We start from the raw sequence: 14,890 nt of genomic DNA, 5'->3' as shown, positions 1-14,890 counted from the left end.
CTTAACCCTGCCTGGACCCTGTCCTGACCCCTTAACCCTGCCTGGACCCCCTAACCCTGCCCTGACCATGTCCTGACCCCCTAATCCTGCCCTGGACCCCTGTCCTGGCTCCCTAACCCTGCCTGGACCCCCTGCCCTGACACCCTGCCCTGCCTGAACCCCCTGCCTGGACCCCTAATCCTGCCTGGACCCTCCCCTAACCCCTAATCCTGCCTGGTCCCCCTGGCCTGACCCCCTAATCCTGCCCAGACCATGCCCTGACCTCCTAACCCTGCCTGGACCCTCTAACCCTGCCTGGACCCTCTGCCCTGCCTGGACCCCCTGCCCTGACCCCTAACCCTGCCTGGACCCCCTAATCCAGCCTGAACCCCCTGGCCTGACCCCTTAACCTGCCTGGACCCTGCGTAGACCCTGCTCTGACCCTCTAACTCTGCCCTGACCCATGACCCTGCCTGGACCCCTTAACCTGCCTGGACCCCCTGGCCTGACCCCCTAATCCAGCCTGGACCCCCTAACCCTGCACAGACCATGTCCTGACCCCCTAACCCTGCCCTGACCCCCTGCCCTGACCCCTAACCCTGCATGGACCCCCTGCCCTGCCTGGACCCTGCCCTAACCCCCTAACCCTGCCTGGACCCCCTGCCCTGACCCCTTAACCCTGCCTGGACCCCCTGCCCTGACCCCCTAATCCTGCCTAGACCCCCTAACCCTGCCTGGACCCCCTAACCCTGCCTGGACCCCGCCTCTGGAGTCCCTACCAGCCCCAGCAATCCCTGCCCCACCGGCTGAAACCAGGCCCCACATTCACAGCATCTCACCCCTCACCCCACCTCAGCCCGGGGTTCCCCACCACCACCCCGGGGGATCCCCACCCCCACCCCGGGGGTTCCCCACCCCCACCCCGGGGGATCCCAACCCCCACCCCGGGGGATCCCAACCCCCACCCCGGGGGATCCCCACCCCGGGGACCCCACCCCCACCCCGGGGGTTCCCCACCCCCACCCCGGGGGATCCCCACCCCCACCCCGGGGGATCCCCACCCCCACCCCGGGGTGCTCCCCGCACCCACCGTGCGGCCCGAACAGCGCCCGGAACCTCGGAGCGCGGCCTTGGCGGCCGGGCCGGACCGTGTTCCCAGCCACTCCCCCTGCCCCGGAAGTCGCGCGCTCCCGGAAGTCGCGCTTCCCTCTCGGTCTCTTTCCGCCGCCATCTTGGGCCCCGCTCCCCGCACAGTGAGTCCCGCGCCGCCATCCGCCGCCATCCGCCGCCATCCGCCGCTCAGGGCGCCGCTCGCCGCTAACGGGATGGGCGGATGGCCGGGAGGACCCGGTTGAGGCCGTGGATGGAGTCGCGGGCCCGCCGGGCAGGGCAGAGGGGGCGGCCTCGCACTCAGGCTGGGGGGGGGGGGAGGAGGCGGCCTAGGCCCCGGACCGGGACCGGAGACCGGGACCGGGACTGGGATGGGGATCGGGCTCTGCCTGTGCCGTGCGGCCGAGCTGCCTCGGTAGATTTTCCCGGTATTGGGAGGCGCAGGGTGGGAAGGACGCGTTACCGGCGGTCACCCCCGGTGCTGTCCCGGAGCCCCGGCGAGCCCGGGCCTGTCGGTTTGTCCATTCCCGTAGAAATGCCCGGCGAAGCCACAGAAACCGTCCCGGCCACGGAGCAGGAGCTGCCGCAGCCCCAGGCGGAGACAGGTGAGACCGGGGGGAGCTCCGGGGCGGTTTTGGGGGGCGATTCCCGGGCGGGGTGGGCGGCCCGGTGACCCGGTGTCGCCCGGTGGCGGCGGGGGTTGTGTCACCCCGGTTCTTCTCTTTTTGGGGTGTCCATTCCGCGTCCTCTCGTGCTGTGACCGAAACAAACCGCGCCGGTTCCGTGATTTCCCACCCAAAACACGCGGCTCATCCCGCGGGGAACGTCACCGGGGTGGCGGCGGGGACGTGTCCCCAAATCCCGGGGATTTTGGGATGGGGAGGGCTCGGAGCCTGCTTTGGGTTGGATTTGGGGTCTCCCCTTGGATTTGGGGTCTCCCCTTGGATTTGGGGTCTGTCCCCTTGGATTTGGGGTCTGTCCTGTTGGATTTGGGGTCTGCCCTGTTGGATTTGGGGTCTGTCCTGTTGGATTTGGGGTCTGTCCCTTTGGAGTTGGGGGTCTCCTGTTGAATTTAGGGGTCTCCCGTTGGATCTGGGGCTATCCCGTTGGATCTGGGGCTATCCCGTTGGATTTGGGGCTCTCCCGTTGGATTTGGGGCTCTCCCCTGTTGGATTTGGGGGTCTCTCACTGAATTTCGGGGGTCTGTCTCTGGATTTGGAGATCTTTCACTGAATTTTTGGAGTCTGGCCCTTTGGATTTGGGGCTTCGTCCCCTTGGATTTGGGGTCTGTCCCGTTGGATTTGGGGTCTGTCCCGTTGGATTTGGGGCTCTCCCCTGTTGGATTTGGGGTCTGTCCCATTGGATTTGGGGTCTGTCCCGTTGGATTTGGGGTCTCTCCTGTTGGATTTGGGGTCTCTCCTGTTGGATTTGGGGTCTGTCCCGTTGGATTTGGGTCTGTCCTGTTGGATTTAGGGTCTGTCCTGTTGAATTTGGGGTCTGTCCCCTTGGATTTGGGGGTCTCCCCTTGGATTTGGGGTCTGTCTCCTTGGATTTGGGGTCTGTCTCCTTGGATTTGGGGTCTTTCCTGCTGGATTTGGGGTCTGTCCCCTTGGATTTGAGAGTTTTTCCTGCCGAATTCGGCGCTTTCCCGTTGATTTTGGGGCTGCTCTGTGACCGGGGGTTGTCACCCGATGTGAGAGGAGTGCTCAGGGGTGACCGGGGTTCTTCTGTTTGATTTGGGGCTCTCCCGTTGGATTTGGGAGTCTCCTGATGGATTTGGGGCTCTCCCGTTGGATTTGGGGCTCTCCTGTTGGATTTGGGGGTCTCCTGATGGATTTGGGGCTCTCCCGTTGGATTTGGGGGTCTCCTGATGGATTTGGGGCTCTCCCGTTGGATTTGGGGCTCTCCTGTTGGATTTGGGGGTCTCCTGATGGATTTGGGGCTCTCCCGTTGGATTTGGGGCTCTCCTGTTGGATTTGGGGCTCTCCTGTTGGATTTGGGGGTCTCCTCTGTTGGATTTGGGGGTCTTCAGTAGATTTGGTGATCTGCCCTGTTGTATTTGAGGGTCTCCTCCACTGGATTTGAGTGTCTGCCCATTGGATTTGGGGGTCTCTCACTGAATTTTTGGGGTCTGTCCCTTTGGATTTGGAGTCTGTCCCTTTGGATTTGGGGTCTGTCCCTTTGGATTTTGAGGTCATTTATTGAATTTTGGGGGTCTGCCCCTTTGGATTTGGGGTATGTCCCATTGGGTTTGGAGGTCTTTAATTGAATTTTGGGGTCTGCCCCTTTGGATTTGGGGTCTGCCCCTTTGGATTTGGGGTCTGCCCCATTGGATTTGAGGGTGTCTCACTGAATTTTGGAGGTCTGTCCCGTTGGATTTGGGGTCTGTCCCTTTGGATACAGGGGTCTTTAATTGAATTTTTGGGGTCTGCTCCTTTGGTTTGGGGTCTGCCTGTGGGATTTGAGGGTCTCTCACTGAATTTTGGAGGTTTGCCCTGTTGGATTTGGGGTCTGTCCCTTTGGATTTTGAGGTCATTTATTGAATTTTGGGGGTCTGTCCCTTTGGATTTGGGGGTCTTTCACTGAATTTTTGGGGTCTGCCCCGTTGGATTTGGGGGTCTCTCACTGAATTTTTGAGGTCTGCCCCGTTGGATTTGGGGTCTTTCACTGGATTTGGGCACTGTCCCGTTGGGGACCACAGGGGTTGGTGACAGAGAGGGGACACAGGAGGCAGCTGAGTGATGGCTGTTGCTGTGACAGCTGCACTGATGATTCCCAGGAGCTGCTGAGCTCCTTATCCCTCCCGGCATGGCTGGAATTCTTATTTGGGGCCCCTTCCCTGGAGTGGCTCCCAAAATTCTGCTGCTCCCAAGTCTCTGCTGGCGTCGTGGGATTCCTCAGGCAACTTCTTGGATTTTTTTCTTCCCTGGAAGTGCCTGGAAAAACCCTGGAGATGGGTTTTTGGGAAAAACCCTGATCCAGAGGGGCTCTGGTGGTTTGAGAATCCCTTAAAAATCCCGTGGTTTTGGGGAATCCTTTTGGGAATCCTTTTGGGAATCCTTTTGGGAATCCTTTTGGGGAATCCTTTTGGGGAATCCTTTTGGGAATCCTTTTGGGAATCCTTTTGGGAATCCTTTTGGGAATCCTTTTGGGGAATCCTTTTGGGCAATCCTCTGGCTTGGCAATGTTTGAGAAGGCACCAAGGAAAGGTGAAGCTGTGGGGGAAAAGCAGGAAGCAGGAATTATTGTGTTTATCAGGAATGTGCTCAAACAGGAGCAGGGATAAAGGATTGTTCTGGAGAGGGTGGCTCTGCACAGCCTGTCCTGTCCCGGGCACAGCAGGACTTGTTGCTCCTTTTGGAGGCACCAGGACATTCCCTGGAGCAGGAATTGTCCTGGCACCCGCTGTCCTCCCCATCCTTCCCACATCCCCACGGTTTGGGGTAAAACCGGGCATTTTACGCATCTTCCAGGACCTCATTCCTGGGGCAGGGATGTCATTCCCTGGAGCAGGAATTGTCCTGGCACCCGCTGTCCTCCCCATCCTTCCCACATCCCCACAGTTTGGGGTAAAACCGGGCATTTTACGCATCTTCCAGGACCTCATTCCTGGGGCAGGGATGTCATTCCCTGGAGCAGGAATTGTCCTGGCACCCGCTGTCCTCCCCATCCTTCCCACAGCCCCACGGTTTGGGGTAAAACCGGGCATTTTACGCATCTTCCAGGACCTCATTCCTGGGGCAGGGATGTCATTCCCTGCCTTCATTCCATGCCTGGGTGGCAGCGAGACCAGGACACGCTGCGTGATCCCGGGGTGGGGCAGGGACAGGCTCCGTGCAGCGGGGCTGGCTCTGGGCTCGGTGCCGGTGCCGGGAGGGCGGCGCCGCGGCCGGGCCGGTTCTGCTGCCCCGGCCGGCAGCACCGGTCGGACCGGCACGGCCCTGCCCGGCCCTTCCCGCAGCGGAGCTCTCCAGAGGGTGCAGGGAACGACTTGGGGAATGTCAGGGCTCTGTGCAGGCTCTCAGCTCTGCCTCAGGAGCTGCTCAGCCCTGTCATGGTGCCCCTAAACGGAGCCCTTTGAGTGCTGGTGACATCGGGAATTTCATTGGGAATTTCATTGGGAATGTCAGGGCTCTGTGCAGGCTCTTGGTTCTGCCTCAGGAGCTGGAAGTTGAGTGCTCTCATGGAACAGAGCCCTTTGAGTGCTGGTGGCATTGGGAATCGTTGGGAATTTCATTGGGAATTTCATTGGAAATTTCATTGGAAATGTTTCCAGGCTCTCAGCTCTGCCTCAGGAGCTGCAAGCTGAGTGTTCTCATGAAACGGAGCCCTTTGAGTGCTGGTGGCATCGGGAATTTCACTGGGAATGTCAGGGCTCTGTGCAGGCTCTCAGCTCTGCCTCAGGAGCTGCTCAGCCCTGTCATGGTGCCCCTAAACGGAGCCCTTTGAGTGCTGGTGGCATTGGGAATTTCATTGGGAATTTCACTGGAATGTCAGGGCTCTCTCCAGGCTCTCAGCTCTGCCTCAGGAGCTTCTCAGCCCTGTCATGGCCTCTTCCCTGAACCTTGCTGATGGCATTGGGAATTTCATTGGGAATGTTTCCAGGCTCTCAGCTCTGCCTCAGGAGCTGGAAGCTGAGTGTTCTCATGGCCTCTTCCCTGAACGGGGCCCTTTGAGTGTTGGTGGCATTGGGAATTTCACTGGGAATTTCATTGGGAATGTTTCCAGGCTCTCAGCTCTGCCTCAGGAGCTGCAAGCTGAGTGTTCTCATGGCCTCTTCCCTAAACGGAGCCCTTTGACTGCTGGTGATATCGGGAATTTCATTGGGAATTTCATTGGGAATGTTTCCAGGCTCTCAGCTCTGCCTCAGGAGCTGCAAGCTGAGTGCCCTCATGAAACGGAGCCCTTTGAGTGCTGATGGCATCGGGAATTTCACTGGGAATGTCAGGGCTCTGTGCAGGCTCTTGGTTCTGCCTCAGGAGCTGCAAGCTGAGTGCTCTCATGAAACGGAGCCCTTTGAGTGCTGGTGGTATCGGGAATTCCATTGGGAATTCCACTGGGAATTTCATTGGGAATGTTTCCAGGCTCTCAGCTCTGCCTCAGGAGCTGCTCAGCCCTGTCATGGCCTCTTCCCTAAAGACTGCTGGTGGCATTGGGAATTTCATTGGGAATGTCAGGGCTTTGTGCAGGCTCTCAGCTCTGCCTCAGGAGCTGCTCAGCCCTGTCATGGGGCCCCTAAACGGAGCCCTTTGAGTGCTGGTGACATCGGGAATTTCATTGGGAATTTCATTGGGAATTTCACTGGGAATGTCAGGGCTCTGTGCAGGCTTTTGGTTCTGCCTCAGGAGCTGGAATTTGAGTGCTCTCATTCAGTGGGGCCCTTTGAGTGCTGGTGGCATCGGGAATTTCATTGGGAATTTCATTGGGAATTTCATTGGAAATTTCATTGGAAATGTTTCCAGGCTCTCAGCTCTGCCTCAGGAGCTGGAAGTTGAGTGTTCTCATGCACTGGGGCCCTTTGAGTGCTGGTTGGCATCGGGAATTTCACTGGGAATGTTTCCAGGCTCTCAGCTCTGCCTCAGGAGCTGGAACCTGAGTGTTCTCATGCAATGGGGCCCTTTGAGTGCTGGTGGCATCGGGAATTTCATTGGGAATTTCTTTGGGAATGTCAGGGCTCTCTCCAGACTCTCAGCTCTGCCTCAGGAGCTGCAAGCTCAGCCCTGTTGCCTGAGCAGTGCCCTTGGATCCCCAGCTGGTGTTGGGAATGGCTTTGGGAAGGGCCAGGCCCTCTCCAGGCTCTGGTGGGCCTGGCTGGGGAGCTGGAGGCTGCTCCTGCTCAGCAGGACTTGCCTCAGTAACCTCTTGTTCTCCCCGTTCAGCTCCAGCTGCCCCCGTTCCTGCTCCCACCCCTGCTCCAGGTACTGGGGACCCTCCTGTAACCCCTCGTGTGCCGCATTAACCAGCGTGTGCCGTTCTGGGGGCTGCACTTCCATTAACCCTAACAGCATCCAGGGAAGTGGGGGGCACTGGTGAGCCTGGCCCCACCACCCCTGTGTCACTGTGCCCTCAGGGGACCTGCCCATGTCACCATGGGGGTTCCCAGGGCACTCCAGGAGTAATTCCATGTGCCAGTGGGTTATAGTTGACTTTTCCATCCTTTTCTTAGGTGGGTCTTTGTACCCCCTTTGTGACTCCAGGCTCGCAGGCTGCCCTGGGGTTCCTTCTAGAGCTCTGGGGCTCCTCAGAGGTTGTGACAGCCCCTTTGGTAGGGCAGAGCCGGCAGCAGAGCTGGATCTCTGCATCCCTGGCCTGCTGATGGCTCAGGGAGTGCCTGCTGCAATTCCAGAGCTCTCAGGAAAATCTGTGTTAGAAGGGAATGAACGTCCTGGTCCGTGCTGACCCTGGCAGGGCAGGCAGGGCCAGAAACCAGGCACAGAGGCCAGAGGAAGGCAGGGCTGGCTGCCTGCCCCCTCCTGTCTCTCCCTCTCTCCCTCCCTCCTCTCACGGCTCACTCTGTTTCTCTCCTTTAGCTCTTCACGCTGCTCATTCCCCACCTCTGACTCCATCTCCATCTGCCCAGGCTGGCCCGGCGCAGCCGCCCGGCGCCGCCGTGGCTCTGCCGGGCCCCGTGTCCCCCCCGGTGGTCCCGGCTGCCGCCATCCCCGTCTTCTCCGTGCCCCCCCAGCCCCCTGCCCCGGCTCTGCAGGCCCCGGGGGGTTTTGCAGCCCCAGGATCTCCAGGGCTTGCCCCGGTTAGCCCAGTGTCTCCAGTGTTCCCAGCTCCAGTGTCACCCGGCCTGGCCTCTGCTGCTGCTGCAGTGACAGTGGCTCCTCTTGTCCCCCCAGTGAGCCCCAGTTCTCTCCCAGCTGCTCTCACCTCTCCCATGAAAACTGCTCCTGCTGCTGCCTCTGTGGGAGCTGCTCTGGCTCCTCTCCCTGTCTCTGGAGCAGCCCCAGCCCCTCTCCCTGCCTCTGGAGCAGCCCCAGCCCCTTTCCCTTCCTCTGGAGCAGCCCCAGCCCCTCTCCCTGCCTCTGGAGCAGCCCCAGCCCCTTTCCCTTCCTCTGGAGCAGCCCCAGCCCCTCTCCCTGCCTCTGGAATAGCACCAGCCCCTCTCCCTGCCTCTGGAGCAGCCCCAGCCCCTCTCCCTGCCTCTGGAGCAGCCCCAGCCCCTTTCCCTTCCTCTGGAGCAGCCCCAGCCCCTCTCCCAGCCCCTGGAGCTGCCCCAGCCCCTTTCCCTTCCTCTGGAGCAGCCCCAGCCCCTCTCCCCACCTCTGGAGCTGCCCCAGCCCCTCTCCCAGCCCCTGGAGCTGCCCCAGCCCCTTTCCCTTCCTCTGGAGCAGCCCCAGCCCCTCTCCTACCTCCTCCACCCCGTCCCCTTCTGTCCTCTCCCCCACCAGTGCCTCCCAGTTTGCTGCCTGCTCCCGCTGTGGCAGTGTGTCCCCAGAGCCCGGGCTCACCCTCCCTTCCCGCAGTCCCGGTGTCACCTGGAATTCCTGCTTCTGTTCCAGCCTCTCCCCGAGCCCCAGCTCCAACCCCAGCCCTGGTCGGTGCCATCTCTCCCCCTGTCTTCCTGGCTGCCCCCAAAGCTCCCTTGTCACCCCCTATCCCTCTGCTGCCAGCTGGGATGTCCCCTGGGCATCCAGCCCCTGGTGCCCCAGTCTCACCACTGGTCCCAGTTGCCAAGGCCTGTCCCGTGGGCCCTGCCCCGGTGGTCCCAGCTGTGGCACACCCAGTCCCTCCCTCGGTAGCCAGGATCCCCCCTGGGAGCCCGGCCCCTCGGGCAGCCCCGGTGGCTCCTGCGCTGTCCTCACCTGCCCCGGGAGCTGCCGTGTCTGTCCCAGGGCCTCCAGCGAGCCCCGTGCTCCCAGCAGCAGCTCCTGTGCCTGCTGTCCCCTCTGCCAGCTGTCCCCCTGTCACACTGCCCATGGCACCTCCAGCTACTCCTCCTGTGGCCAAACCAGCTCCTGCTGTCCCTGTGACACCACCCATGGCACCTCTGGTCACCCCTCCTGTGCCTAAAACACCTCCTGCTGCCCCTGTGACACTGCCTGTGGCACCTCTGGCTCCCCCTCCTGTGGCCAAACCAGCTCCTGGGAACCCGGTCACTGCCCCCTCTGCCCCTGTGACACTGCCCATGGCACCTCCAGCCACTCCTGCACCTAAAACTCCTCCTGCCACCCCTGTGACACCGCCCATGGCACCTCCAGCTGCCCCTTCTGTGCCGAAACCAGCTCCTGCTGCCCCTGTGACACCACCCGTGGCACCTCCAGCCACTCCTACACCTAAAACACCTCCTGCTGCCCCTGTGACACCGCCTGTGGCACCTCTGGCTCCCCCTCCTGTGGCCAAAGCACCTCCTGCTGCCCCTGTCACACCACCCATGGCACCTCTGGCTACTCCTCCTGTGCCTAAAACACCTCCTGCTGCCCCTGTGACACTGCCTGTGGCACCTCCAGCCACTCCTACACCTAAAACTCCTCCTGCTGCCCCTGTCACACTGCCTGTGGCACCTGCAGCCACCCCTCCTGTGGCCAAAGCACCTCCTGCTGCCCCTGTGTCACTGCCCATGGCACCTCCAGCCACCCCTCCTGTGGCCAAAGCAGCTCCTGGGAGTCCAATCACTGCCCCAGCTGCCCCCTCTGTCCCTGTGACACCACCCGTGACACCTCTGGCCACCCCTCCTGTGCCTAAAACACCTCCTGCTGCCCCTGTGACACCACCCATGGCACCTCCAGCCACTCCTGCTGCCCCTGTGACACCACCCATGGCACCTCCGGCCACCCCTCCTGTGCCCAAACCAGCTCCTGGGAGCCCGGTCACTGCCCCCTCTGTCCCTGTCACCCCGCCCATGGCAGCTCCAGCCTCTCCAGCTGCCCCTCCCTCGGCCAAAGCTGCTCCCAAGGGCTCTGTGGCTGCCTCAGCTGCAGCTCCAACTGCCCCCACCCCAGCTCCAGCCACCCCCTCTGAGGACAAGGCACCCCCAAAGAGCCCTGCCAAAGCCACCCCAGCTACAGCCACCCCAGCTGCAGCCAAAACTGCTCCCCCATCCCCTGCCAGCCCAGCTCCTGCAGCTCCACCAGCTCCAGCTGCACCCCCAGCAGCCAAAACACCCCCAAAGAGCCCTGGGAAAGCCACCCCAGCTCCTGCCACCCCCACTGAGGCCAAAACACCCCCAAAGAGCCCTGGGAAAGCCACCCCAGCTCCTGCCACCCCCTCTGAGGACAGGCCACACACAAAGAGCCCTGTCAAAGCCACCTCAGCTACCTCCACTGAGGACAAAACACCCCCAAAGAGCCCTGGCAAAGCCACCCCAGCCACCCCCACTGAGGACAAACCTTCAAAGAGCCCTGGCAAGGCCACCCCAGCCTCGGCTTCCCCTGGAGCAGCCAAAAAGTCTCCCAAGGGCAGCCCTGTCCCTGCCCCATCTGCTCCTGTGGCTCCAGCACCTTCAGCTCCAGCTGCCCCTGCTGAGGCCAAAACACCCCCAAAGAGCCCTGTCAAAGCCACCCCAGCTCCTCCAGCTGAGGCCAAAACACCCCCAAAGAGCCCTGCCAAAGCCACCCCAGCTCCTCCAGCTGAGGCCAAAACACCCCCAAAGAGCCCTGCCAAAGCCACCCCAGCTCCAGCCACCCCCTCTGAGGACAAGGCACCCCCAAAGAGCCCTGGCAAAGCCACCCCAGCTCCAGCAGCCCCTGCTGAGGCCAAAGGACCCTCAAAAAGCCCTGCTGAGGCCAAGGCACCCCCGAAAAGTCCTGTCAAAGCCACCCCAGCTCCATCTACTCCTGCTGAGGCCAAGGCAGCCCCAAAAAGTCCTGTCAAAGCCTCTCCCCCTCCAGCCACCCCTGCTGCAGCCAAAGGACCCTCCAAAAGCCCCGCTGAGGCCAAGGCACCCCCGAAAAGTCCTGTCAAAACCACCCCAGCTCCATCTACTCCTGCCGAGGCCAAGGCTCCTCCAAAGAGCCCTGCCAAGGCCACTCCACCTCCTGCAGCTCCAGCTCCAGCCCCAGCCACGGGTGTCTCTGGTGCCCCCCTAAAGCCCCCAACCCCTCCAAAAGCAGACCCCGCTCCCCCTGCCAAAAAGCAGCAGCCCCCTGCCAATAACAAGGTGGCCAAGCCGGCCCCTTGCCCCCCACCCAAAGGTGCCCCGAAGGCCGCGCTCGGCGCTGACGATGAGGACCTGCCGCCTCTGCTCCCCCCCGAGCCGCCCGTGCTGCTGGAGCTGTCCCCCGCCGCGGGGCTCCCGGCGCCCCTCAAGAATGACAAGGGTATTTACGGCCGCGGTTTGCCGTGTGCATGGAGTGTCACTGGCTGCCCACGGGGTACTAACCCTGCCCGGTGCCCCCGGCGTGCCCCCGGTGTGCCCCCGGTGTGCCCCCGGCGTGCCGGGATCCGCCGGGGCGCAGGGAGGGACGTCACTAACGCGTGTCCTGGCGCACGGAGCACGGTGTGGTGTGTTGTGGCATGGGCACCGCGAGCTGAGCTGGCTGCACACCAAGGAGCTGCCACGTGCCTGTCCCTGCTGTGTGCGGTGTCCCCGCGGTGTCACCGTGTCCGGCCGGCGGTGGAATGGAGGGGCTGTGGGCAGTGCTGGTCCCCACGCCCTGCCTGAAGCGTTGGGCACACCCTGGGCACACCCTGATGTCCACAGACAGCTTTGCCAGGGCTCCTGTGGGCACAGAGATCTTTCCCAGAGCAGGAAGCAGGACTGAATCCAGGTAACGGCTGCATGGCAGCGTCACAGTCACCCCCAGGTGACCTCCGGCCTCCCAGGTTGGGGACACCTGGCTCTGCTTTGATACCTGGTGTGGTTGGTGCTGTGGGTCACAAGTGGTGGTGGCACTGCAGCTGGTGGCCCGTTGGGCACACAGAGGTGCTGTTCCCTTATGGGGGGTTTGGGGTTGTCCCAGATCATCCCTGTAGTGAAGCCACGCACGTGCAGCAGCCCTGAGGGCTCGGTGAGTGGGGTCTCAGTGCCCTGTGTCCGCTCTGGGTTTGAGGAGAGTCAAAAGGGACCCTGTCACACCGGGCCGCTGCCACCTCAGCACCCTGGGAGTGCCACCCACCCCCTCCTCGAGCTGGAGCTGCCTTGGGATTCATTCCAGAGCCTCCAGGCACCTGTGGGGCTCTGGCACCCAACTCCCACCATGGCGACAGGCTGAGGACCCACTCGTGCCACCCTGCTGGTGGCATTTGGGGTGCAGTGAGAGCTCCTGGTGGCGTTCAGAGTGCAGGGAATGCTCCATCCACCACCTAACTGGGCTGACTGGTGGCTGCACTGGGAACCAGCAGCGTCCCCTGGACGTACCCGAGGTGAGAAGAGTGAGGGGTGTGTGTCTCTGCAGGGTCTGGCACAGAGTCCGACAGCGATGAATCCGTACCAGAGCTCGAAGAGCAGGACTCCACACAGGCCACGACACAGCAGGCACAGGTAGGGCAGGTGGCACGTGCCATCCGTGGTGGCTCAGAGTCCCCGCGGTGTCACCACAGGATTGTCACAGGTCCCTCTGGTGTTCCCTCCCTGCAGCTCGCGGCAGCGGCCGAAATAGATGAGGAACCCGTCAGCAAAGCAAAACAGAGCCGGAGCGAGAAGAAAGCTCGCAAGGTGAGGCTTCCCCTGTCCCTGGTGAGCAGCCCCAGGGCTCAGAGGCTCTGGGGACCTCACCAGGCCTGGCATTGGAGTGTTCCCTCCAGCTGACACCCAGGAGTGCTGCACCGTGGCAGCAATGTGCATTTCCATGCAGCAAATACTACATCTGGGACTCGGAGAGAGCAGTGGCGCTGACCTTTCTGTGGTGTTTTTCAGGCAATGTCCAAGCTGGGCCTTCGCCAGGTGACAGGAGTCACCCGAGTCACCATCAGGAAATCCAAGAACATCCTCTTTGTCATCACAAAGCCAGACGTGTACAAGAGCCCGGCGTCAGACACCTACATCGTCTTCGGCGAGGCCAAGGTGAGCCCACCCTGGATGCCGTGCCAGGCGTCCTTCCTGTCACCTGCATGGCTCCTGCCAGGGGATATGCTGGCACTGCCCTCACCTCTCCTTTCCTTCCCTCCTGCAGATCGAAGACCTGTCCCAACAGGCTCAGCTGGCGGCCGCCGAAAAGTTCAAAGTGCAAGGAGAACCTGTGTCCAACATCCAGGAGAACACACAGACCCCCACCGTGCAGGAGGAGAGCGAGGAAGAGGAGGTGACGCCTTCCTCAGCCTCTCTGTGGGGCCGTGGTTTGGGTTAATCCGTGGATTCTTCTCCTTCATCCGTGTCTGTGCCGTGATGGGAGCACAGGCTCCTACCCTGGGGGTGTTTACAATGCAGGCCTGCCCTCCTGCCTTCCAGTCCAGACAATCCCAGCCCGTGCCAGGCCTGGAATTGGCACCAATCCTGATGTCTGTTCCTCCCTCAGGTTGACGAAACCGGCGTGGAGGTGAAAGACATCGAGCTGGTGATGTCGCAGGCGAACGTGTCGCGGGCAAAGGCCGTGCGAGCCCTCAAGAACAACAGTAACGACATTGTAAACGCGATAATGGTGAGTGCTGGGGGGCAGCAGGTTTGGGGGGGTCCCTGGGGGGAGCTGCTAGCCCCAGGCTGGCTCCTGACTCCCCTTCTCCCCACAGGAGCTGACGATGTAGCCGCCGGAGGAGGGAGGAGCCTTTTTTGGTGTTTCAGAGAAGAGTAAAATACAACCAGATTTAAAATTTGTACTATTTCTATCGGTTAATAAAAGTTGTGGCTTATTGTTGGTGAAATGGCTGCTCTGTGGTGCTTTGCTGGCCGCCCTTCCCCGGGAGTGGTGGCCCCAGGGTGGAGCCTTCCTCCCAGGAAGATCCCGGTGCCAAAACCCCGTCCTGGAACGTCACCTGCCCGTTCCCTCCTTTCCTTCCTGGCTGGACACGAGCCCGGGTCAGCCTCAGTCACCCCTTCATCCCCTCAGGGTTCCCTTCAGGGGGGCTCCTCACTTCCCTGTGGCAGGCAGGAATGAGGAATCGTGGATTAATGGGGAATCGTGGATTAATGAGGAATCGTGGATTAATGGGGAATCATGGATAAATGGGGAATCATGGATGAATGGGGAATCATGGATTAATGAAGAATCATGAATGAGGGAAATGCTGTGGGCTGTGGACTCCAGTAAAGGTTTTAGGACAGGTACAGAATCACAGAATAATGAGGGTGGAAGAGACCTCTAAGATCATCAAGTCCAACCTATGCCTTAACACCTCAACTAGACTATAGCACTCAGTGCCATGTGCAGTCTTTTTTTAAACACATCCAGAGATGGTGACTCCACCACCTCCCTGGGAGGACAATTCCAGTGCTTTATTACTCTTCCAGTGAAAAATTTTTTCCTAATATCCAAACTGTACCTTCCCTGACGTAGCTTGAGACTGTGTCCCCTTGTTCTGTACATTCCTTGTACATTCCTTGGGGTTCAAACCTGCCTGGTGGCTGGGCTGTGTTCAGGTTTTGGCCACAGGGACTGCCCTGTGTGATGTTTTTATCCATGATCTGTCTGAGGGGATTGAGGGTGCCTCGGTTTGTGGATAACACCAGCTTGGATTGATTGATTGGATTGATTGATTGGATTGATTGATTGGATTGATTGGAAGGCAGGAGGCTCTGCAGAGCCATGTGGACAGGATGGATCCATGGGCTGAGGGCAATGGGTTAACAAAGCACCACCAACCCCCCATGGAACACCCCAGGTTTGGGGAAGAGGAGGTGGAAAACTGGGAAAGGCTCTGGGAGTGTGCCCAGGTGTGCCCAGGTGTGCCCAGGTGTGCCCAGGGTGGCACCTGGGCTGTG

The 14,890-nt window shown here is 60.9% G+C and overlaps 1 protein-coding gene across 3 annotated transcripts; it reads left to right on the top strand.

Moving 5' to 3' along the window:
• The first annotated feature begins 1,149 nt into the window (after positions 1-1,149).
• NACA (nascent polypeptide associated complex subunit alpha) lies at positions 1,150-13,833 on the top strand. Of its 3 annotated transcripts, none has more exons than XM_063425109.1 (8): positions 1,150-1,232; positions 1,623-1,694; positions 12,432-12,517; positions 12,614-12,691; positions 12,893-13,039; positions 13,149-13,277; positions 13,491-13,613; positions 13,702-13,833. In XM_063425109.1, the coding sequence occupies exons 2-8, from the start codon at positions 1,625-1,627 to the stop codon at positions 13,714-13,716; spliced, it is 648 nt and encodes a 215-aa protein (XP_063281179.1). In that variant the 5' UTR covers positions 1,150-1,232; positions 1,623-1,624; the 3' UTR covers positions 13,717-13,833. The 3 variants fall into 3 exon arrangements, with proteins under 3 accessions (XP_063281179.1, XP_063281177.1, XP_063281178.1); XM_063425107.1 differs by lacking the exon at positions 1,150-1,232 and adding an exon at positions 7,620-11,354; XM_063425108.1 differs by lacking the exons at positions 1,150-1,232; positions 1,623-1,694 and adding exons at positions 6,839-7,007; positions 11,229-11,354.
• Positions 13,834-14,890: the final 1,057 nt, after the last annotated feature.

The sequence above is a fragment of the Prinia subflava genome, unplaced genomic scaffold, assembly GCF_021018805.1.
Source record: "Prinia subflava isolate CZ2003 ecotype Zambia unplaced genomic scaffold, Cam_Psub_1.2 scaffold_53_NEW, whole genome shotgun sequence".
In the NCBI taxonomy this organism is placed as follows: Eukaryota; Metazoa; Chordata; class Aves; order Passeriformes; family Cisticolidae; genus Prinia; species Prinia subflava.
The sequence above is the reverse complement of the archived record's forward strand: the minus strand, read 5'-3'. Positions and strand labels throughout refer to the sequence as shown.

What these genes read in the sequence shown, in the direction of transcription:
- NACA (XM_063425107.1), top strand. Translation starts at nt 1,625, where the DNA reads ATGCCCGGCGAAGCCACAGAAACCGTCCCGGCCACGGAGCAGGAGCTG. An exon ending in GCAGCCCCAGGCGGAGACAG is followed by an intron (nt 1,695 to 7,619) that starts GTGAGACCGGGG and finishes TCTCTCCTTTAG; the next exon opens with CTCTTCACGCTGCTCATTCC. An exon ending in GCCCCTCAAGAATGACAAGG is followed by an intron (nt 11,355 to 12,431) that starts GTATTTACGGCC and finishes GTGTCTCTGCAG; the next exon opens with GGTCTGGCACAGAGTCCGAC.